This window comes from Diplotaxodon limnothrissa, linkage group LG20, assembly GCF_057381915.1.
Source record: "Diplotaxodon limnothrissa isolate DT_005_m linkage group LG20, D_limnothrissa_male_GT1.1, whole genome shotgun sequence".
In the NCBI taxonomy this organism is placed as follows: Eukaryota; Metazoa; Chordata; class Actinopteri; order Cichliformes; family Cichlidae; genus Diplotaxodon; species Diplotaxodon limnothrissa.
In genome coordinates this window covers 7,982,700-8,006,769 of record NC_140615.1, presented here as the reverse complement: position 1 = coordinate 8,006,769, position 24,070 = coordinate 7,982,700, and the positions used below count along the sequence as shown (strand labels likewise).

The window sequence follows — 24,070 nt, the reverse complement described above, 5'->3', positions numbered from 1 at the left end:
GGGAATGTAAGTATCATATTAATTTTGGGGGGAAGTAAATTACCAACTTCTTAGCATAATAACATATCAAAACTGGAGTAAGTTTTGAAGGGTATTATTTACCCCAAATATTCACTCAGTGCCCATGATAACAGCCACTAACACATGGTCTGTCTGTTGGCAAAGGAGATAGCTGACAGCCACTCATCAGGACCCTTTAAAATAAAGTGGATGAATACAGACCAGAAAGAATTCTCCTTCTGCTTTATGTTATTTTCATGTAACTGCTGGTTACAATTACAGACAAGTCCTGTTGATACTTTGGTATTTACCAGCTGTCAAAAAATTGCAGGTTTCACGACTGTTCTATCATTTTTCAGTTTTCTTCAGTGAGAGAAACTTGAGTGTTACAAGGAGATTATTCTAACAACAAACCCAACCACCACAGAACAAGAGCAGTATACATTAAGTATAATTACACTCTTTACTAGTCTATGAACAGAATATTTTTTAATTGCTTTTTTCATCTTTGCTATAACAGTGTAAGACACATTTGATGTACTGACAGCTGCTGACATTATCTTTTAGAGGAAGAAAAACTCCTGCCGCAAAGTTCATCGGGTCTCCCTGCTCCTCTGCAAACTATGTGACATTTTCATTTTAATGAATGTCACACTGATAAGGAGACATATGTTAGTGATGTATGGACTGTTACACTGCTGCCGCTTATACAGTATGTATGAAAGATGACACAGCCTCTGTGAATGAATATGCCTCTCTCCAGCTTGAAGCCTCAAGCACTGAATCACATTATCTAAACAGTGCAAATGTTCCATCCTCTTCCACACATTTATAAATAGCATAAAATATGCTAATAAATGAGGCAAAAATATGAGAAAATACCAACTTTTTAGCAACCTTTTACCCCGCAGGCATGAATGTTTCTTTTAAATATTTACAAATTCAATCACTATAACTGCCTATGTGTTTTCATAGTACTCAATTAAACTGGTAAAAAATGAAAGAAATCTACTGAACAGCTCACCACTCACTTCGTCCATATATTCGTCCAAAAAAACAACAACGATTAAAACCACAAAATGGGACAAAAACACAGCAAACAGCCAAAAAGCCTGGAGACGTACCACAGTGTTTATGAACATTTCTTACATAGAAAGCTTACACATGCTTGTTTTGCCTAAAAAAAAATCAGCGCTTTGGTACTTTGGGTATTAAAAGTGCAGCACAGGCAATAAATTAGCCTCAATAAGATGGACATGTACATCGGAGTCCATACTTTTTCTAATAACCCTAACCAAAAATGGAGCTTGGCAATGAGCAATTTACTTTTCATTACAGATCCACCCTTAGCTCTGCACAACACCATCTAATAGACTGTCTGACTCACATATGGGTTCTCTTCTATCGCTTTCCCAGCCCAAATGCTTTTATATCATAAATCAGTAGTAAAAACATCTCTGTGTGTAGCAGCTCCACTCGTCACATGACTAGCTTTGACCTCCATCAAATATCTCTCACCTCAGCCTACTGTAGCCTTTAGCAGCGCTGCTAACCAGACGCAGATGGACATTTACAACTGACAGCACATGGAAAGAACTTTACACACCGAGTCGAACCTCAACACTGCAGCCTCATTTCTGGTGCCGTGTTTCTAACAGGTTCTGTTTTTGTAATTAACTGTCCTGCCCCATGAAAGAGTCCCTTTTCTTCTGCTTTTGACAAGGTCACTATAAAAATCAGAAAAAGAATTCGAACTCACAAATTCTGCCCATGTTGCAGTTTTAATGAAAAAAGAGAGTAGATGGAGTAGCTGCGGTGTAGAAAAAGGAAATTTAGGGATGCCATGTGTTATTAGATGGCTATAAATGACCGAGATTTTGCATCTTGTGCTTTGTTAAACAGCTTAGGCAATGTCAAAGGTTCAAAGATATCACAGAACTCAAAAAGTATAACTTCCAAGAGCTGAAATTAAATACACAGAGTCACCTTTAACCATCACACAGTCATGTTTGAAATTCAGACGTGACATGCAACACTTTAGATTCAGTTATCGTGCTCATAAAGCATTTGTACCTGTTTAATAAAACATGAAAACTGTCAGAGAAGATTATGTCAGTTATCTTTCCTGGGCTCTCCTTGTCTCTCCTCTTGTTAACCCTACTTGGCAGCCTCACACGCAGCCAGGGTTGTGCTGCAATGGGCAGACAAGGCTAAGACCAGGGATAAGGGAAAGTGCTTGGTAGACAACACGAGCTAATTTATAAAAGATACAGCGGCTGCCTGGTTTTCCAAAACACTGCAGGGGAACCAAAACATCCAGCAGTTGTCCAAACAGATTCCTCGCACCACTCTGCAGTGGACGACACAGCACTGCTATAATTTACACACACACACACACACGCAAATGCACAGGCTCTCTCTATCCTCTGGCGCAGGAATTTATTTTGCTTGGGGTGATTGCTGTGTCTGCAAGTTCTGAAACCTTGTTAATGAATTTGAAACGGGGTCATGCGGGGATTGATGGGTGAGAATTATTTGTGTGTGTGCAGAAAAAGGGAAGTGATGTGGAGAGTTATTATGAGATCATGCAAGCTAAGCACCTTTGTTTCACTATTAAAGTCTGACATTATTTTTGATAAAAATGATCCACAGTGGAAGATACGATGATACGATATGCAATATATCTGTGATAACACCACTGTTGCTACACACACACACACACACACACACACACACACACACACACACACACACACACACACACACACACACACATACACACACACACAAACACGCACACACACACGTTTAGGGAAGTTTATGCATATCTATGTTTGCATTCACATGTGGAACTTTTCATGTCTTTCCTTTCTGCAGAGAGGAAAGTAAGGGATATTAAGCAATAGGGGGCGCCTGCACACAGCTGGACATGCAAGTAATGCCAGTGCACAGAGAATGCACACAAAATGTGAAAAGAAAAGACTGTGTCCATGAAACATTTGTCTCATTGGGACATATTTGATGAAACATGTTCAAACATTAGTATATTTTCTCATTACGGCATTCTTTTGTTCATCACTAACATCTACAGCCCAATGTTCCCTGAGTCTCCTTTCTGGACACTAGCTGGACCAGTGTGTGCGGCTCAGTGTGTGTGTGTGTGTGTGTGTGTGTCTGTGTGTGTGCGTGACCACCACTCCCTTCTCATATCTGTCTCCCATCGCTCTGTCTTATCATAGCACACACATACCTCTGCATTGCCTCCTGTGATTGTGTAAAAACCCTGGGGCTTTTTTTCCCTTGTCACAGAGACAAGGAAGGGAAAAGTGAGTCTCGTTGCTTGTGACAATACTAGAGCGAGTGGGTGCTTTGGTGCTTGGGAGATTCTGTTGTTATAGGGACAAAACAAATAAAGTGTCAGCCATTCAAAAGATGGCAAGGCTCAAAAGGGTCAGGCCAAGCTAATTCCTTTAGAAAACAATCAACTGCCATGTTGTTCCTTCCCTCAACGAGCGCCTTGGCTTTCTTGACGCTGATGGAGATTTTGCAAACACTCTTTGCTGAATACCAATATTTCTAACAATGCTTCAATTGATGCATTTTTCAAAGCATGGCTTTGAAAAAGGATGCAAAACTATGAGAAATGAGGATCACACCATAGTGAATTAGAAATACTTGTTTTCTACTTGCAGAGTGTCTTTTGAACCCTAAAAAACCACCCAAAGAACCATTCATACTAAGAATCTGTGTTATTTCTCTGCTGCATAACTTGCATGTTGCGTAAACTCTCTATGGTCGTAATGTTGACTGTACTTCTTCAATATTTCTAGAAACATTTGCTAAACATTTGATGCCAGGTCAGGCAGCCAGCTCATTCCTGGCCTGCCATGTTGTTTAAAGGCAAGAGTCCAGAAGCTCCCTTTGCAGCAGAGAAAATTGCTGCTTTTACCTTGTGTTAGCACTGGAAATGGCTGCACTAGCAGGCTCAATACATAGGTCAGCCAGGATAACCCCCATATCCTGATTACTGACACAGAGTGCCCTCCGGAACACAGGCCAGCAATAAAAAAGGCTTCAGTGAGCTGCTGCAGACCCGCCTGCATGGATAGAATAGCTGTTTCGGACGGATGCTATAACTGTGAAGAGAGACATTAATCTACTGTGCTTTATTTCCTACTGTGCATGGGGCCATGTACTTAGGTACTGATAGAGGACTCCCCTACAAAAAACAAACAAACAAACAAACAAACAAACAAACAAACAAACAAACAAACAAACAAACAAAAAAACATAATTTATAAAAAAAAATGTCATGAGCAGTTAAAAAGGAAATATGCATGTGTGTAGAAATCAATAGGCTGAAGCAGAGCTGGCTTTGTTGCCACCACTACATTCACTTTGAGTAAACAGACTGAAATACTGAGATAAAAAATAGTAAAGAAGGAAAAAAAACAGGGGCTTTTAAATCTTCAACTGATATAGGAGAATGAAAGCCCTCCCACATGTCTATGAATATCTCTTTTATTATTACTATTGACCCAGTGCCATAAAGAATGGCAGGGGCTCTGCATTACTTTAGCCATGTGGATACTACTAAAGGGCAACAGACTCTCCAGCACAGAAACAAACACATTTATGTGCCTCCTCGGATTCAGGGCATACAAGGACTACCTCTTGAACAGATTTTGCACTAGAAAACTTTCATGGATTGTTTTTATGCATATTAATATTAATAATGACATTTCAAAAGCATAATAAGCTTGCTGAAAGACAGCCATTGTGAATCCCTTTCTGTTTGATGTGCAGTTACACATATGCAACGTGAGAAATAATAATGTTATAATAACTGACAACTCACAGTCAGCAGAAAACTGAAAACTGGAAGATGATAAGTTGTATGCCTCGTTACATGAATAAATGACAATTTGCTACTAACAAATAGCTTTTTCCACCACTAAGACAATGGCCTGGGACTACTTCTCTAATCATCTGTGTGTATGTGTGTGTGTGTGTGAGTGAATGTGTGTATGTGTGTGCGTGTGCACTGGGGGGACACTTTGATAAATGGCCAGTTTATGGTGCTGTCACACTGAGGACGTCTATGGGGAAATACTTCCCCACAAGCCAGTGTGTGTGTGCGTGTCTGTGCGCGGGTGTGTTTATGCGAGGAGAGGGGCACAATGCTCTGGTCATCTAATTGCAAGCCTTTGGTCTGGCGCATGATTAATCAAACTGATTGGATGGGGCAAATATGGTTTGTAATAGCTCAAAAAGGGAGAGGGTCAAAGAGAGAAATGGATTACTCTGTTTCATTTGAAGATATGTGTGTGTGTGTGTGTGTGTAGGTGGGTGAATGTTTGCACGTGTGTGTGCACGTGTTTGTGCACAAAGGTGCAGAGGTGTGCACGAAGGGGGCTGGAGCGGGGCTGCTGTGTGTTTGAGGGTCAGAGGTCAAATAAATGGAACATGAAAGAGTAAAAACACAGTGCGGCGCTGCTGACACAGCCACAACCCAGTTAATATCTCACAGGGGCGACGCACTCACTGTGAGTACACTGACGTTTTTTTCTAGCGCGCACACACTCAACCGACAAACACATGTATCCCACCATGGTACACAGCAACGTTTGAGTAATTGAGCTGTGCCATTGCAGCTTTGTAATCGCTGACGTGTCTTTACATAGCCTTTGTGCCTGAACAATAGAGTTCCGGGACTAAGTTGTCGCTGGTCACAAGAAAGGCGGAAGAGAGAGAGGGCAAGAGAGAAAAAGGAGGGGGCAAAAAAGCAAACAAGCAACTCGGCCTGCATATATGGGTGCCACCTGGTCTTAGATCAATGCACTGACACATAGGTCATTTTTAATATGCTTTGATCTGCCGCCCCAGCTGGGCTGTGTGTTCGCGTGCGTGCGCTTCAGTGGGGGGGGTTGGGTTGTTGGGTGTGCCCGATCAAGCACATCTTGTTTCTGGACGCCGGATATGGTGTGTGAACTATCAAATTGTCCCTTTAATAGCCCCATTCTTCTTCACTCATTATCTCTTTCACTGCCTCCCTGGAGACGTGGAGAAGCAGACAAAGATGGACTGAAAATTTGAGGAACGGGTGACATGGGAGCAATTTTATGAAGCAATTCATTGTAAATGAATTATTTTAATTCACAGTCGATTTCTGCAGTCGTGAACTTATTGTTCGTGCTAGGGAAAGACTATTTGCTGTCCCGAAATAATTCATGTTAGCTGAGCCGAACCCCAGCGCCTATCACAATAGGCAGGAAAGAAAAATGCAAGCTCAGATAAGCATCCTTCAACATTTTTTGTGTGTTTTTCCATATATACAAACACAAACCATTAATCAAAGTCAATCTTGCTTCTCTCGGTCTCACTTTCTTCTCACGTAGTGCCACGCCACCCTCGTCAATCATGTGCTCCATATGAGAAAAACAACTCCTAATTGTGAGGAAGAGGTGGTGGCACACGGGAACATGCAGAGCTTAGTGATTCATTGCTCCCATTCAGAAAGACATGAAGATAATAGTACACACTCTCCATCTTTCTTTGCTCCTCACTCTCTTTCATTTTCTTGTCTCTTTCGCTCCATCTCTTTCTTCCCTTTCTCTCATTAAATCTATTCCACCCTTTAACCCTGTGGGCAGGTGCTACTGTAATTAGCCATTATTTGACTATCAAAAGTCAGGAGTTGATTAAATGGCCACAAAGCGGCGCGCAGAGCACTTTCCCTCTGAGCCAAGCCCCATAATTTCAAAAGCTTCTTGCAACCTGCTGAGGGCCTTTCAGGTCTGTAAGACGCCGCTTCCAACCGCTGGTAAGAGCCTGTTGCCGGCAGTAATCAAAACTGATAATCTTACAGGAGAGAAAGGGGGGAGTGGGGTGTAGGTGGAGGAGAGAAAAGAGAGTGAAAGAAAGAAATGGTTGGGGGCTTTCGGGAGGTTGGAACTCAAGCAGAGAGCCTTCCATTAGAAATGTGTTGTGGCTCTGAGGGGGCCGGTGGCCAGCAAGCGGTGAAAAATGCTGCCTTCTTAAGGCAAGTGAATGGCATCTCTTTAGTGATTAGGAGCTGTAATAATGGGCACCCCTGCCTGTTAACCCTAAGTCCATTTTATTGCTAATTCATTTACCTGTTATTTCAGACATACTTGACAGGAGTCACCTGCTAAGAAGTCATGTTTGTCAGGCAGGTATGCCCATTAGCTGGGGATCTTAAATCAGCCTCACAATGGTGCTGGTAGGGGAGTAGAGAGGCTGGCCTTGTTGTTAGCAGATAACACCACACCACAGTTATCCTGACCGAGACGGAAAATCTTTTCTGCCCCAAAAATAATTGAACTTCATCCCCGGAGCGATTCTTAATTAATGCGTGTTTTTTTTCTTCTTTCTTCTTTTTTATTGTAAGTGGATTTTAAGCCAAGCTGATCTGCTTTTGAGCTCTGCTGTGAAAATCCTGTACACTCAGGAAAATATTACATCTGACCTGGCGCATTAAGGACAAAACAGCTGATTAAAAACGAGTTATGAAAACATGCAATAATCTCTTTTTGTGTGAAATTAAATGTGACTTTTGGACCCAAAGATCTGATTTTGAATTTGGTATAGTTTCAATTACAGCCTGACCTTTTGCATTCTCCCGATTGAATCAGTTTTCTCTGAGCAAAGCCATTAATAGCCACATAAATATTTGACTAGATATGGCTTATATTCAAATAAATCATGTCATATTCATGCTGCTATATTCCCCAAGGAGAAATGGGGCAAAATAATAATTTTGACTCCCTGGTTAATGTTCTGGATAATTCTCCCGAGGGAAACACTCTCTATGATAATATCCCCATATGAGCATCTTGATCTGAAATGTCACAGCTGAGATTTGAGTGGGGTTCACTCCCAGTGTATAGTGTATTCCCATAAAATGGAGCTGACTATTGACATATGTGACACTAGAACACAGCAAAATATGACGTGAATGTACTCTGTACGCTGTAAAAAAAAAAGCGTTGATTGGCGTTTTACATTTGGCTATTTATTTTTTCAGCAAGTACTTAAAACAGTAATCATCACTGACAAAGAAAGGATGTGCAATTTCATGTAAATTGATCCCTAACTGTCGTATCAGATAGTCCTTTCCTTTAGTGCCAAGGCACTGTCTGTAGGGTTCATATCAGCAGCGTGTAGGCCACGCTCTGTGACTGCAGTGAACTTCTCCCATTAGTTTCAGTGTTATTAGCAGAATAAAAGGATTATCCACTATGAATTACTGCTAGGACACAGAATACCCTCTCTTGGGAGGATGCTCTGTGTGAGCCTGCCTGCATCTGAGTGTGTGTGTGTGATATCCTCTCAGTGCCTGCCTCTCCTGGGATCCCCCACTCAGCCTAATCATTGTTTCTCTAACAGATAATTCTCCATGTCCTCACACGTGTCTCCTTGTGTGTTTGTGCATGTGTTAATTGGCACTGTGCTGGCTGAGTGTGCTCTTCCTTGTAATCACTTAATTAGGGGTGACGGCCCCGATGGTTGTTTACTCAATTAGCCATCCTCTTTAATTATCTAATTCACAGCAAGTCAACTGTCCTTGTTAGCACGCTCAAAGAAGTGATACGCTATGTATGCAGTATAACCGCGTGTGCATTGATGTACACGAGAGTCTAGAGCTCTGATGAATAAAACAACGCAGAGGGCAACGAGGTAGCTTGAAGACACGCATAAAAGGGAAGCTAGTGCTCCTGCTTAAGGCTACACACCGACAAACACCTAACAGATACTTCATCAGACGCTAGGTCATGCTCATGGACCGCATATGAGCGCTCGCCCACATGCCTCAGATTACCGGTGCCTTGATTCCCTGGGATTTAATCATGAAAGATAAAATCTACATCAAAAAAAAGAAAGCGAGTGAAATCTCATGGTGAGTATGATTGATGGTTGCTTTAAACGGAGGCGTCCAGGGCCAACTCTATTGTTTCTTTCTGACCAGCCATGCCATCCACCCCGCCACCTCCACCCCCACTCCTTCATGTGGATTAAGGCCTGCCGTTTATTTAACAGTTCATTTGAGCGAAGGGGCGACCAAGGTGAAGCCAGTGGGAGGCAAGAGGGGTTGGCAGGGTGTCTGTGCTGTGCCGTGGCAGGACGTCCCATGTGGGACAGTGCCAGGCTGCGCTGTGGGGAGACGAGACAGGGCCTCCCCAGTGGACTAATGCCCTGTAATGAAGATTAAGACTCAGTCAAAGACCATACTGTTCAGCTGAGATTGGAGGGAAGGATGGAAGGATGAAAGGAGGGGGAGAGGGAAGGAAGTGAGGATAAAGGATAAAGTAGGGATAGAGAGGACAGAAACCCTGCTTTTCAGAATGTGTTTGAGGGTGGATTATCCTAATTTGCAGCAACAGGTACAGATACCATCAACTATAGAGAAAAACCAGCCCATAAAATGAGTTGTTTTAAGGAGCTGTAATGCCACATATTTCACTTCTCTTGTGTGTATTCTACATCAAGATGTCTGAACCACTTTGGAAAAGGGGTTTTGTCAACAATGCGTTAAATGACTTAAAATCAATTAGCAGTGATATAGTAATGTGTAATTAGAGTTTTAAAAAAAAAACCTTTAAACCCAAAAGATCTATTATTATCAACAATATCTGCTGAAGCAGTAAAAAGTTGCAAACAACCTGCATAAGATTATGGTTAAAACCATTTTTACCTCAACAATTTAATGCATTGAATCCAATAAAGAGATGCCACAGTTTTGACTGTGAAGTCAAAGACCACACTCTGTGAATACCAACACTAAAAAGTAAAAACCACTCCTGACAAGCTTCAAGCATTTCTAACATTAGACACTATTTATTACCATTTTACTTCCTCTTTGCTCTCCAAGAACATCCGGGGAAGATGTCTGTCAGTTAAAATGGTGTTTGTTCCACTTTCTCTCTCAGGTATTTAAGTGGTGAGGATGTGTACTTGTACTTGACAACTATGGTTACCTTAAAGAGAAAATGTATGCACTGCTAAAACAATAAGCTCCAAGTCTGCGGGGTTTTATAATATTCTTATTTAGGGATAACGTTTGTAGCAGGACAAGACAGGAAAAATACACTGATGCTTTATGAATCATAAAGTAAGTTTTACCTGCTTTACATAAAAGTGTGTTTTTCGATCCTTTGTGCAATCTTTGTGTTGATTTATTTGGATCCCCATTAGCTGTTACCAGCATTTTTGGGAGGGGTTAAAGATCCTGTGTTTTTTTTATCTTGAAGGCCCCATTTGCAAAATCCTCTTGGTTTTAGAGAAAGTTACTGATACATTTTTAGAACTACTTATTATTAAAAAAAAAAAAAACATTTTCTGGCCTATCTGGAGTTTAGATAGGCTTAAAACACACAAGCACACATATAGTATGCCAATATCTGTATGTGTATCTGGGGTTCTTTGTGGAAGTATCGAGATAGTTGACCAGAGCTGCTTCAACACATGACATGCTTCACTTACCACCCTGTGGCTAAAAGCTCCCCTAAGACCTGTTACACTGAGACACACTCCCTCTGTCTCCCGCCACGACCACATCCTTCACTTTTCTATTCCACTTCCACCTCCTCGTGCTCTTTTACTTTCCTCCTTTTCTCTTCTTTAATTTCTGATGAATTTTTAACATGTTTTGTCTACCTAAAATATTCCAGGGGGCAAAGTGATGCGTGGACACTGGGAAGGATGGACGGACGGGTGGGTGGGTGAAGAGAGAGGGGTATTTTTTTCACATGACCTTGTATTGACAGGGCCAGGCTCTTTCCCCCCACTCTCTGTCTCTCTTCTCCAGACGGGCCCTGTCTGTGACTGGGCTGGCAGTTCTTGCCTCTCTTGGGCATTCTGACATTCCTCCCTGTCATGCCCCCCCATCCCCCTGCCTCCGGCTGTCTCTTGGTTTCTGTGTGTTTCCATCTTTATTGACACACACTCTCTTGCTTTAACTCCATCTCTTGCCAGTCTATCTATAGATATTGTGTTGCATCAACTGCTCACCGGCTCTCATTCTGTCTCCCTTTCTTTGGCATTCTCTTCGGGCTGATGGATGAAGCGTTGGGAAAAATAACAATAAATAGGAAAGTTATGCAAAGAGTCGGCGTGCTCTTTTCTAAATCAAGTAAACAACTATGATCAAAGCACAAAGTGCAGATGAATCTTTATCTCCCTCACTCGACAGGTGAAAGTATTTTTATAATATTTTATACTATTTTATATTATTTTTGACAAGCAGGACCACACAACTCTTTACTTTCACCCTCCCCCGTGCTTCTCAGTTTCTGTGGCAACACTATGTGGATCGTCATGTTTTTATCACCCGTGCTCGACCAGCCGACCCTCTGCATTCACTCTGTCTGCCTTAATGGACTCACTGCTCTTTTGACAGACAAGACTCTGTGTGTGTGTGTGTGTTTTATAGCAAATCACACAAGACAAGAATTCTGCATTAGGATTAAGAGAATCATGAGCATTAAAAGAAAATTCCACTTTCTGAAACGATGTATGAAAACCACCAAATTCGGGAAACAGACAAAAGTTGAATGCTACACACTGATGACTTACAGATCTGCAGATGTAGCCCAAGCTGTGATGAAATTGTGTGATGGTCCATTTAGGCTACTGTTTGAGGAAGGGGGCTTCTGGATTTGAGTGCTGATTTAAAGTTTGAAAAATAGGAAACAAAACAAGTGCAAAATGTTTTCAGGTTGATGATGGTTCTCTCGGCCTGTTTACTATTGTTTCTCATTATTCATAGGAGCTTATATAAAAACCTGACTAATATTACATGAAATGACAGTAAGGTGACAATAAGTTCAACCGTTCTAGAGGGAGGTTTCAGTCTTTTATACTTTTAGACTTGTGTTGAGAAGATTGCAGTCAGGGAATACGAGTGTCCTCGCAAGCATAGTAAAATTGAATGTGTGAGGTCAATATGTGTGAGGAAACTCATCTGACAGCCCCCGCAACTGTCAGAGTATCACCCTCCTTCTTTTGTTGGGTGACCCTAGAGAATGTGGTGGGAATGGCCACTGGGAGAGAGATTACGACGAGACAAAGACTGCGAGAGGGAATGAGTGAAGGATGGAGAGTGAAAGGCAGAAGAAAATAAAGTGAGGGATAGAGAGAGAGAAAGACAGAGGTCAGAGAGCCAGCTGATGTGAAAGTGCCTCCGATCACCTCGTGCTTCTCCTCCGCCCCCTCGCTCTGTCTCTCTCTATCTGTTCCACTCTTTCTTTCGTTCGTTCCCACTTGAATTCCTCTCCCAGCGCTTCACTCCGATGTGACGTTGGTTTTTGATTGACGATAGCAACAGAGATGCGTCAGTCAAGGCCCACACACGCTGCACACACACACACACACACACACACACACACACACACATACACGCGCACACACACACACAAGTTAAAAGTGCCAATGGGAGTTAAAAGTGGCACTCGAGAGAGCAAATCCACACACACACACACACATGAGTACAGTAACACACAGCAGCAGCCTCTGAGTGAATGCTCCTCACAAGGCATAATGACAGCATTCTGCAGTAACCATAGTTGGGACAGTTCCCACAGACAAGACAGGCAGAGAAAGAGAAAGACCATTTCTTTCTGTCTTCACCTCTCCTCCTACTCCCCACCTCTTTTCCAACAACCCTGACTTTGTCTGGAGCATGTGACCCTCCACAAATCAACACTATTGGCTAACAAAGTCTGGACAAATGAATTTTCTACTGTCACCAGTGACTCCAGACATATTTAGTAAATGCCCCCCCCCCCAAAAGAAAATACATAAAAAATAATAAAAAAATTTATAAAAAATTCTATCTCTGGGACTAAATTCTTATGCTTCTAAGACATTTTTAGCTTCACCCGAAGCATCTTAAACTGCTCCTGCAGCATTATTGCTACGTAACTCATAAACCATCATTAAACAGCTCCGTTTGTAGAGACTGAGCTGAGTGTGCATTTTGGGCATTTGATAGACAGATAATGTACTTATCAACCTTTTACTTTTATACACAGTACAATATCAGGAGGCAAAGGTTATGAGCTAGAAGATCTTCCTGCAGCATTTGCTCACATACATGATTTCTCTGCTTATCTGCCTGTCTGTCTTTCTGTCTCATCTTTCCATAAACTCTACACAAACTATCTACGAGCTCAGAGTTGATTATCTCCTGGTTTCAGAACACTTTCTTCCTCTCATTGGACCAGACACAGTGCAGCATTTTGTGGTGTATATTTTAAAGGGGGGAAGGGGATGACAGTGGTGATGTGGTGGTGGTGGTGCTGGTGGGTGAGGGGGTGGGGGGCACGGAGCCAAGTGAAAACATGTCACTCAGGCCCCATTAAAACGTAACCCTGCCCAGCAGAAGAAAGAGACCCATATCATCATTAAGTCATCTCGGGGCGAAGCAAAAACCACAAATATTATTCCTGCAGCCCCCCGAACACCTAACACACACACACGCATGCTTACACACTCCTCCCTTTTCTTTCCTTTAGATGACAAGGAAGACGGGATGATTGGAGCTGTGCTGTGTTTGCACACTGCCTGAGAATGACAAGAAGATGTTTGGGAACTTCCTGATCCTGGAAAGGTTTATATATTTTTTGATAATTACAAAGTTCAAGCATAAGTGAGTGACTATCTATCTATCTATATAGAAGTTTTTCTCTCAGCCCACAAAAAATTACAACATTTCACAGAAAAGCAACACAAATTCATATTCATGAATTGATGACATGTGATTTACTTAAAATTACTGAATTATCCCAAAAAAAGACATGCAGTTATTCATTTTAGCTCTCCATTAGTGTATGCATACCTCACATCCTCTGAGTGTAACAGAGATGTTTTGTACAATCCAACTTTAGACCTGCACTACGCTTTGTGCTGATGCGTGTGTTTGTGTTTGAAGCACACATGCACAGAGCCTTCCCCTGAAACCAGGGGGTATTTGTGACGTTCAGCATTATGAAAAATGACTTGCCCCCGTGGCACACTGGGGTGGCAGTGATTATAATATCCAGATAATCATTTCAAACAAATTATCATAATTATCAATCAATCATGAGCCTATTTAAGCAGGCGGAGGCATGGGGGAGTGTGAGGCTGTTGGACGAGGGTAAACCATGGCCCGAAGCGCTGGATCACTTCTGTGACCCATGAGCCTCCCTCTGTCCACATAATAGCCCTCATACATTTAGGGTCATTTAGCTTGTGTATTTAGAGACTCAATTCCCCAGCTTGATATGGAGAAGAAAAAAAAGATACTCAGTGTGTGTGCACACACACCCATAGACTCAGAGCTGCAGCTGATCCCCATTTGGCTCCCTAGGCTTTCAACATGGAATGGGAAAAACCTACTAGGTCAAAGTTCATGTCAACCCATGTCATATTCCAATTTGCAAACTGCATTTACCCTGCAGATTAAATAAAGTCTGGTGCTTAAGTGTGAATAAAAGTATATATGAGGGTCCCTGCCGAGCACAGAATGAAGACATGTTTCACTATGAGGAATGCATCAATGCAATATTGATACATTAGGTGACTGTGCCCACCTATTGTCAGACAAAAAAGAGAGGAAGAGCGACAAGGAGAGTAACAGATTTAAGAGATCGTCTTAAACAGATATTTCCCTGTATCGTTTCACAGAAAATCCCCTGTGAAAAGCAATGTGAATTGATTCAATCTCAGTGGTATTGAGAGGTGAATGAATGGGTCTTGGCGAGAGAGACAGAGAAATTGAGAGAGAAAGAGAGATAGAAAGAGAGAGAGATAGATAGTAGCCCTTCGGGGGAGATGATCGTCTTGGGAAAAAAGCAATCAGTGCTCATTGATTTTCTCTGCTGGTTGAATGGAGGGTGTCTATCTGGAAGTCATTATCTGCCATCTGATCTGCTGGAGTGTTTACACACGTCGGTGTGGACAGCAGCGCTCTTCTGAAGATGAGGATTAACACACACAGAGACCCACAGACAGACGAACACGCACACACTGCACAGACTGTGGTCTTTCCCCCTGCTCCGTATCTAACTACCACCCTTAAATCCAAGAAATCCAAAAAGAAACACAAGTCCTCCAATACCCTATTAATGTCCACACACACACACACACATACACTTAAGTGTATGAGTGTGTGTGAAAGGGAATATACATAAGCAGGGCCTAGACAGCTAAACAGAGAGATAGTCCTGTTTTGTATAGCCAGACCAGACCAAGCCAAACAATCCCTGATCCTATCACCAATAGCCCCTGATAGCAATCTATAGCTACAACAACACCATCCTATGTGTCGAGAAAAAGAGATGGATAAAATGAATGGAAGAAGATGGAGAGAGTAAGCAAAGGAGGGATTCAGATAACAGACCTTTTTATTTGCCGTGTGTGTCTGTGGTGTAAAGATGCATGCATGGAAGCCAGTAAAAAACGTCATACATACAAACATCGACACTCACAGACACACACACACACACACACACACACACACACACACACACACACACACACACACACACACACACACACACACACACACAGCTATAAGGTCAGCACTGAGCAGCTTTTAGTAAGTGGAAGAAAGAAGCTGCAGTATTATCTTTGCTTCTATTTTATCCCCTGCCTTATCCCTGGCTCTAATGGTGCCTCCCTCTAGCCTTTACTCATCTTTGAGACTGACACATTAATATGAAATTTAACTGGAATGTTAGCACAAGGAAAGGACAAACTTAATTTATATTTCTATATAAGATTACAGTAGGGTTACTATTAAATCTCTTGCAATGTGAGAGAGCGTGTGCTGATTTAGATTTTTTCTTTTCTGATCTATTTGTGCTTTTATTTTTCTTGAAATTTCATTTATTTTGTTAATCTAATTTTTATTTGCTGCATAGTTTTCTACAAAAAAGAAAGTCATATATTACTATGCAAAATTACCATAAAATTACACGATCCAAAGAACCAAAAGTGAGTCATATTCTCATCTTATTCTTTAAGTCATACACTTCTGCCCATTTTGTGCAGGGGCTGGTAACCTGCCAATACAAAATAATCTGAAATCGTTAACGGTAACGCAATAATACACACAGTGGCAGTATGTAGATATGCATTACTATATATAACATATACATATATATACATATAGATACATAGATAGATAGATAGATAGATAGATAGATAGATAGATAGATAGATAGATAGATAGATAGATAGATAGATAGATAGATAGATAGATAGATAGATAGATAGATATACATAACTACAACTCTGTTCGCTGGAATGTGGCGCAGTGTAACAAATGAGAACTAATAACCCGCAGTTATGCAAACACATTTCTCTGCAATGAACTAGTTTATTCACAAGTTACGACTAAATTAAAATTCTGCCTTAATCAAGCATAGCAATGGTAATGACACAGTAGAGGCAGAAGAAGCTGGTGTTTGTGTGTGCGTGCATGCGTGCGTGCCCTCTGTTTGTGTGTGACTGCATGCAGATGAATGAGTCATGTCATAAGGAATGGCTCATGCATAATTTCATTCATATTCATAACAGGCATGTGGTCTGCCACCGCCCGATGAGGGCCCACCGCAACTCACACACTGCATAATGAGATGTGGCCAGTGTGTTTTTGTGCGTGTGTCTGTTGGTCTTTTTTTATTAACCATAGGTAGGCATGTTGTAAGCCTGTGTTCTGTCATCTGTGTGAGCCTCAGTGTATACACATTAAAACTCTATGCTCCTATCACTGCATGTATGCAAACGCCTAAGCATGTGAGTGTGTGTGTGCCTGCTGAATGCTGACTGGAGTGCATGGGTCACTCTTATGTGGAAGGTGGTTGGTAGTTTATAAAACCAAGTAGGTTTTTCCACATTGTACGAACATGTGGGGAAGACGGAACAGCCCAAACCACTTGCGGTCAACTCTTAAAATAAGCTCATTGACTAATGTAGGATTTCAAATCAACCAAGCAGTCAGTGATTTACATGCCTGCCTGTTTATAGATGCCACAGCAACAGGACCCTTGACCTGAAATGCAAATGAGTACACTTATTTCATATTTCTTTTCTAAGAGCCATAATTATAAACTGCACTAAAAAGACTTGAAGTAAATTTTGCCATGCAGATGTTCAGTCCTCTTCCACAATTACTTATTCAAAGGTAGTCAGATTTTTATATTAAAAAAGCAGCCTACTCATATTTGACCATTTTGTCATGTAAGATAACACAAAGGTAAAAATATAATAAATGTTGCAGCAATGCCATCTCAAAGATCTGAGAGCTACTATAACACAAGTTCAAGCAATCTAAAGGCAAAAAAAAATTCAGCTCTCAGTGGGTTTTGCTTGTTTTGGTGGGATACTGTAAATATATATTGCTAAACAATATAACTTACTGCTGTTGGTTTTTCAATAACTGATTCCGACTACTCGGTCACTGACTTGAGTTGGCTATGCCTGCAATGGCTTTAGTATTTCTCAGAAAGAGCGTGCCCTCTCCAGAAGCCATTGTTCTTTCATGGACCATTAGATGGACATGAACTCTCTTGCTGTTCTTTGTTGACCTAGTGACACTGGTCATAAAATCAAACTGCCCAGCCTCTTCAATAAATTTATCACCTCATAAAGTGGTCACTGACTGGTCAATGAGACGTATCGGTCATAGTGTGTTTGTGTGTGTGTCTGTGTGTGTGCGCGTCAGTCTTTTTTATCTGAGTGAAGAGAGGGTTTCTTAGAATGCAGATCACTGTTGTTCAGTCTTCAGTGATAATAAAGGCTTTAGGCACTTAAACGCTAGCCAATGAATGCAGTTGCAGTGCACTACATAGACGGACATTACTGATGGGCAACATGCTTTAAAAAAATTGCTAGTGGAGGTTCTTGCAATAAAATATAAGCTCACATGACCTCACACAGAGGCCAGTGATTTTTTTTAGATCCCACAAACACAGTCAAATGTGGAATAGAAGACCCACTTTTCTGTGACTGCTACAAAATGCCAGTTTATTACTTCATCCTCCAAGAAATCTGATAGTTTTGATTAATTGGTAAAAACCAGCAAAATAGTTATTCAGGGAGTGATCCGGGTTGCACAGCAGTATAACGATTTATAACTATCCTACCTTTTTGATGCAGCTATCAGGGGAGTCATCCTCATGGTCATTCATCATCTGCAAAGCAAACACAAAAACATATATAATATACATATCTTTTCAGTGTGCCAGACAAGTTTTGATTTTGATTGAGAGTCAAATACATTTGTCAAAGCATTAAAAGAAAACATCAATTCCAGCACTTCAAATAAGGTTTGACCGTCGGTGCTTGATGACAAAAGCACGGGGTGTTCGCAGTTCATCACACACATACACCCTCTGGGCTACAAATGTGACCAGAGGGATATAATAATGGACTAAGAGGTCACAAAAACACACACAGAAGCAAACATAACACTGCACACATTCTGATGAATGAATACCCCGTATTTGACGTTAATTCTCCGCTTCAGCATTGCAGGAAATTTCACTGAGAATATCTATGTGTGTGTGTATGTGTGTCAGTGTGTGTGTGTATAATTAAGCCTTCAAGCAATATTTACTGGGGGCAGATGGGTGGTAGAATGCTCCCAGTGTCTGCTAGAGGAAATGAAGGAAGTGGGGGAATGATGAAGAGATCGGGCTACTCTGCTGCAGTGAGAGGGCATTTCACATAGAATGGTAACCCAGAGTCTCTCTAAGTTTGCCTGTCTTTTTCTCTCCCTCTCTGAAGCCCATTGATGGTAAATGAGGATCAAAGAAGAAATGCAGACTGTTTTCAGAGCAGTTTGGGGTGGAGTTGAGGATCAGCATAGTACTTTACTGAGTTTAGGTCAAATTAGGCCTATAAAACTTCCCCAAGTGCAGACTTAAAGCATATCTGAACCTTCCTTTTCCTGCTCACTATCCTCCCCATCTGCCCTTTAACAGTATGCATGTTGTTTGGGCATTGTGACAAGACTGGCTGCCCTTATATTAGAGCTGACATATTAAAGTTTGTATTTCCTTAACCAATGCGGCCCACCGTGATGGGAAAAGAGATATTTATCTGCTGTGGAATCTCCATGTAGACTGTGGAGCTATTCTTCAAATTCTGGCTCACAGCGATGTCTTTTATGCACCTTTCAATACAACGCTGTAATTCACAGGAAGTTATTATGAATTATGTGCATGAGATTTAGGTTATGCCCACTTGCTTGAACCTCAGGGAAAAAAAGAGCTTGTGAGTTTCTACAACTGTTTATTCTTTAGTTAAGATTGAAAAAAAAGGAACTTTAGTACATAGAGTCAACTTTTCTGCTCTACTTTCTTCTTCTTCCCTCCCTCCCCCTTGCTAAACAGTGAACCAGATGGCCCATATGCACACGGATGTACCTTAATCGATGGTTTTCTACATTAAGCTGTCTAGGGATGTGCTTCTAAGCCTCACCAAATGGTAGTAATTACACCACAGACACTTACAAAAGTGTTTTCAACCTACTTACTGTACACATCATCTAAACCTTTACAGACGCATCCTGTTCCTGTGAAATCCACTCCAAACAAAGCAACAGTAAACATGCTATCAAATTGAAGATTTTTCACTTGTAACTGTAGCTCCCTTGTTTTAAAAATGTGCACATAGAAACTGTGCTGCTAGATGAAAATATAAGTGTCCCTGCTGATTTGGTAACTTGTGTCACAGGCATGCTAGCATAAGTTTGTGAAAAATGAACAAACTTTGCTGATCCTCCAATTTTGTGCGTTTTTTTAAATTTTCTTTTATTATAAAGCATTTCTTGTATATCAAATTTTATGTTCATTATTTCGGTTTAGTAAATTACAGGGACATATGGATGAAAAAAAGAAACCACGACAAAGTTTATTCTTGATGAAAAAAGCAGCCACAGATGCCAGCGTCATGGTTTAAAGGAACAAGCGGTCACAAACCGGCACAAAATAAACAGACAATTTTTTACAATTTTGTGGAACAAAAGCAGGCCTCGTCAGTTTTTTAACATGATTTCAACATGACTATTTATTAGAAAGAAAGATATCCGATTTCTACGTCTGCCCGGGAGGTAAAAAAGCAGTGCTCGTGAACTTTAAAAATTGGAATAGAGTGACAGTAAACTAGAGAAAGTGTGTAAGAGAGAGAGGCTGCAGTTTGGAGTGTGCTGTCCCATTTCTTGTAATACACCAAACCAGCTGCAACAGTTTACAAAACCAACAGCTTGGCTGGGTCATCTAAAATGCTACCAGGCGTTCAACAGCTATAGGACAATTTCTGGACTTTCCCTCTGCTCTGCTCAGCTACATGCCAAGTGTGTGTGTGTGTATCAAATTGTGCAAGAGTAACCTAAAACTCTAGAAGACATGCAAGCAGACATGAGTGGTTTTACTGATGCCTTAATGCCTTTCAGCTTTAGGTTGGGGGTCGGGACTGTGTGGGCACTCCTTCGTCCAAACCTCCCTTCTGAGTCCAGAAACACTGAGCTCATTGTCAGAAATATGGCCGACTAATTATAAAGCTTCCTTGCATTTTATTTCTATGCATTTGTAATGTAGATTGTCTATTGTGAAGCGACCCATTTTTTGGGGGAAGTTAAATATAAAGATTAGTGGTTAACAGGGTACTCTGTGATCTAAAGTTCACATAGACAGGTGGAGATGCTCTTTCAACATTGGCAAGTTGTGTGTACACACTGACTCACATAATACCCTCACACACTTACCAGACAAACACACGCTACGAATATTGTACCCTTGCAGCAGGACTCTGCCAAACAAATAAATAAGCTATTAATTAGGGAAGGAAAATGTGATTGGCCACTGACTGGCAGACCTATGATTTATTGCACGTGTCACCATTGCCTCAAAGTGACTTTACTCTTGGTTGAAGAGACAGGTCGAAATACAGACCGGCCTATGTTGAGGGATAGATTTTCCACTACACACAGAGAGAGGTAAAATTGTCCATTTGTTCTGTATCTAGCCTGCTGAATGCTGACATGTCAATATGTCTTATGGAAAAGAGAAAACACTGAAGTGAGGGTAATTAGACAGAGTGTGTAAAATGTGTGTCTGGGCACACAAATGTCTTTCTCTGGCCCATATGACCTCAAACATAAACAAATCCAGTCGTGGCTTGATGAAAGTGCAGCCACCTGCAGAATCCTTCCACCGAGAGCTGTCCAGACCCTCATTAGGAATATGCGTAACTGTGTGTGTTTGTACATGTGACACTATGTGTCTGTGGCGTGTGCTTTCGACCTGGCTGTGAGGGAAAACCCCTCCATTATTAGTTTTTCATAGCATAACTTTTGTTATTGGACAGAGTCAGGAGTTTTTCAACGCCACCTTAGCACCATTCGTATTGACAGAACATGACGACCAAGTGGACAAAAGAAAACATGACCCTCAGTGAGTGGACCGCTTTATTGTTTTTACAAGCTCTGTCACAGTCTAAAACACATGACAGAGTAAAATCATTCTATTAAAAAAACAGCACAACAACCCCAAACAGGGTCTCTTTATAGAGCCCATAAAGGCACATATGTATGCTTTGCATGTACAGTCAGTCTTTTAAAGAATGAAACATACACTATTCTCATAGTCACAAAATTCACTGGTATGATATCAGAAAAGTACCCATGGTTCCCATGGTAGAGAAGGACCTCACAAAGCTTGCTCATCCATTGGAGTGAGCAGAAGAAGAGGGCCTCACTTGGAGGTTTGCATCGTAGGAAAATGTTAGCATTCTGTTGCCAAAAACAATTCTCCTCAACCCTGGATAATATGAGGCAATACAGTAACACGGCCCAATGGAGGGCTGAGGATGTCACAAAGCCACAAGTTTCCAAAAAGAACCAGCAGCAAACAAACCTCAGGGTTTTTTGAACCAGGGCCCTGACTGACAACCCATTGGCTGCAAGTGCCACACCAAGAAATCCACAAATTGAAAGTTTTGCTACGCATTTATTGGGATCTTTTGGAGCTTCTTGGCACATTGACAGAGTTTCATTGTGGTGGCAATGCCCTGGTTATGTTATTGATCTTTTTGACGTACAGATGGAGAGGAAGCGGTCTTTCACTGTGGGTTGAGTTGAATAATATGCTGTTGAGAAAACATATTTTTTTCATTGAGCAAGAAATTTAAAAAAAGAAAGAAAGAAAAAAGAAAAGAACAAAAAAGTTGTTGGAGCCTTTAAAATCAGAACTAACCATCATGTCAAACACAATCTCTACAAATGTATCTAACTCTTCTGACTCCCACACAGTTGCACATTTGCTCGCAGCACTACAATCAATAAAATGTCACAACTGCCCCAAAAAAGAAAAGAAAAGAAAAAAACAAAAGAAGAAGTGATAAAAAGTCTCCTTTTGGGCTTTTTTTGTCTGTGGTCTCTTGCTATCATTTGGAATCCCTGATAATGAACCTTTTACACTTTCCTGCCAGAGACTGCTTAAGTAAGGATGCTTGTCTGACTGAGTCTGCTTTTTAGCATCAAGTCAGATAATGCCTGCTTGTTGTTCCAAGTCCTTTCTCTGGCGTGCTCTTTAAAAGGGGGTAAAATGTGGCTATTTCAGGACTTCCCAGAGATAGTGGCTTTGACAGTTGACCTAAAACAAGACCAGGGCTATGACTTCTTAAAAACATACCTCAACAATGAGGTTTCATACAAAGATTAAGTAGGTAAGTTTGAAGACCAAGGAAGGAGAAGAGGAAACAGGGCTGAAATTCACACTGCTAAATACCAGGAAACTGGGCGTCCATCAGATACAATATGATGCCTTTAATAAGTGGAAGACTTAAGGTGCTTTGGCCAAGGCAAACATCAGGGGCACTGCTGATAGGAAAGTTTCACTCTCTTTCTCCGTTCTTTCATTTTCTAGCCGCTATAAAAGATTAACCACTGATTACCTATTGTTACTTACACTTTCTGTTAAACTTAATGTGAGAAAACTACACACTTTATCAGTAAAAACGAAAAAAAGTAAAAACTAAAAAAGGATCAGGGAGATCAGACACTTATTGCATGGCGTTAAAGCTCTCTGTTACCCAATCCTACACCCAGATGGGTCAGGGTGCGGCCTGTGACGGAACTGAGAACTGTTGGTGAGATAGAGATTAGTGCACAAAGGTTAGATTTGGAAGGCAAACACTCAGAACTATTGTGTGACTCTGGAAAGTCACGGCTACTTGTCAAATACAAGCGGCTGATATTTACAGAACAAGCGTTGACCCCGTGTGTCCTGAGAGTCTTTGTGTGATTTATGAAGAAAATGGCATAGTGAAAATATACTGGCAGAGGTTTACACCGACCCCGGACAGGCTTGACTCATCATTCCAGTGTCTTGTATGATTCGCAGATCTTGCTTAGACATGCAGTCGAGATGCCACACTCAGTACGATTGAGCAGATCAAATATTTGCGTTCATACAATTGCAGAGTTTGAAGTCATTTCTTTGTAGGAAAGTGATGTTTCAAATTGAGGTTTGCACTTAGCAAACAGAAATTGGGAAAGAAGCTCACTTCATGAAAAAGAGGGCAAAAGGAATGCAAAGGGAGGTGGAGGGAGGAGGAAAGAGAGCTGGATTTTGTAAATTTATTAAAAGGGCCATATTTTCATGGGCGCCTTGTTCGACCATTCATCATCTGACGTCCAAGACCCCTTATCCTTTTAAGGCCTTTGATTCTGAACCTTATATCGACAGAACCATACAGATAAATTATCTGCTAGGCTTCCACTTTATTGATAGGTCATTTGGGCAGATGATCAGTAATAATCATAAGTGAATAAAGACGTGCCAATAGATCTTCTGCTAGCAGATGGTGTGACAGCCGCAAGGTTCAGACCCAATAAATAACCCTACCTTTTGGCCTAAGAGGATTGCCTACACAGCATCGGCAGCTGCTGTGACATGCCTTTCAGATAATGATATATTGCGTCTTCCCTATTCATTTTGATAAAGGTTGCAGTTTATCGACACGTGGCAGCAGGAAGAAAAATCATATTGCTTTATTT

At 41.2% G+C, this 24,070-nt stretch overlaps 1 protein-coding gene across 1 annotated transcript in view; it reads right to left on the bottom strand.

Annotated features, from left to right (window-relative positions):
* Window positions 1-24,070, bottom strand: part of prdm16 (PR domain containing 16) — a 170,028-nt gene that overhangs the window by 59,130 nt on the left and 86,828 nt on the right. Inside the window, 1 exon segment of the mRNA XM_085344223.1 lies at window positions 18,153-18,200. Within this exon segment, the coding sequence (XP_085200349.1) occupies window positions 18,153-18,200 (48 nt within the window).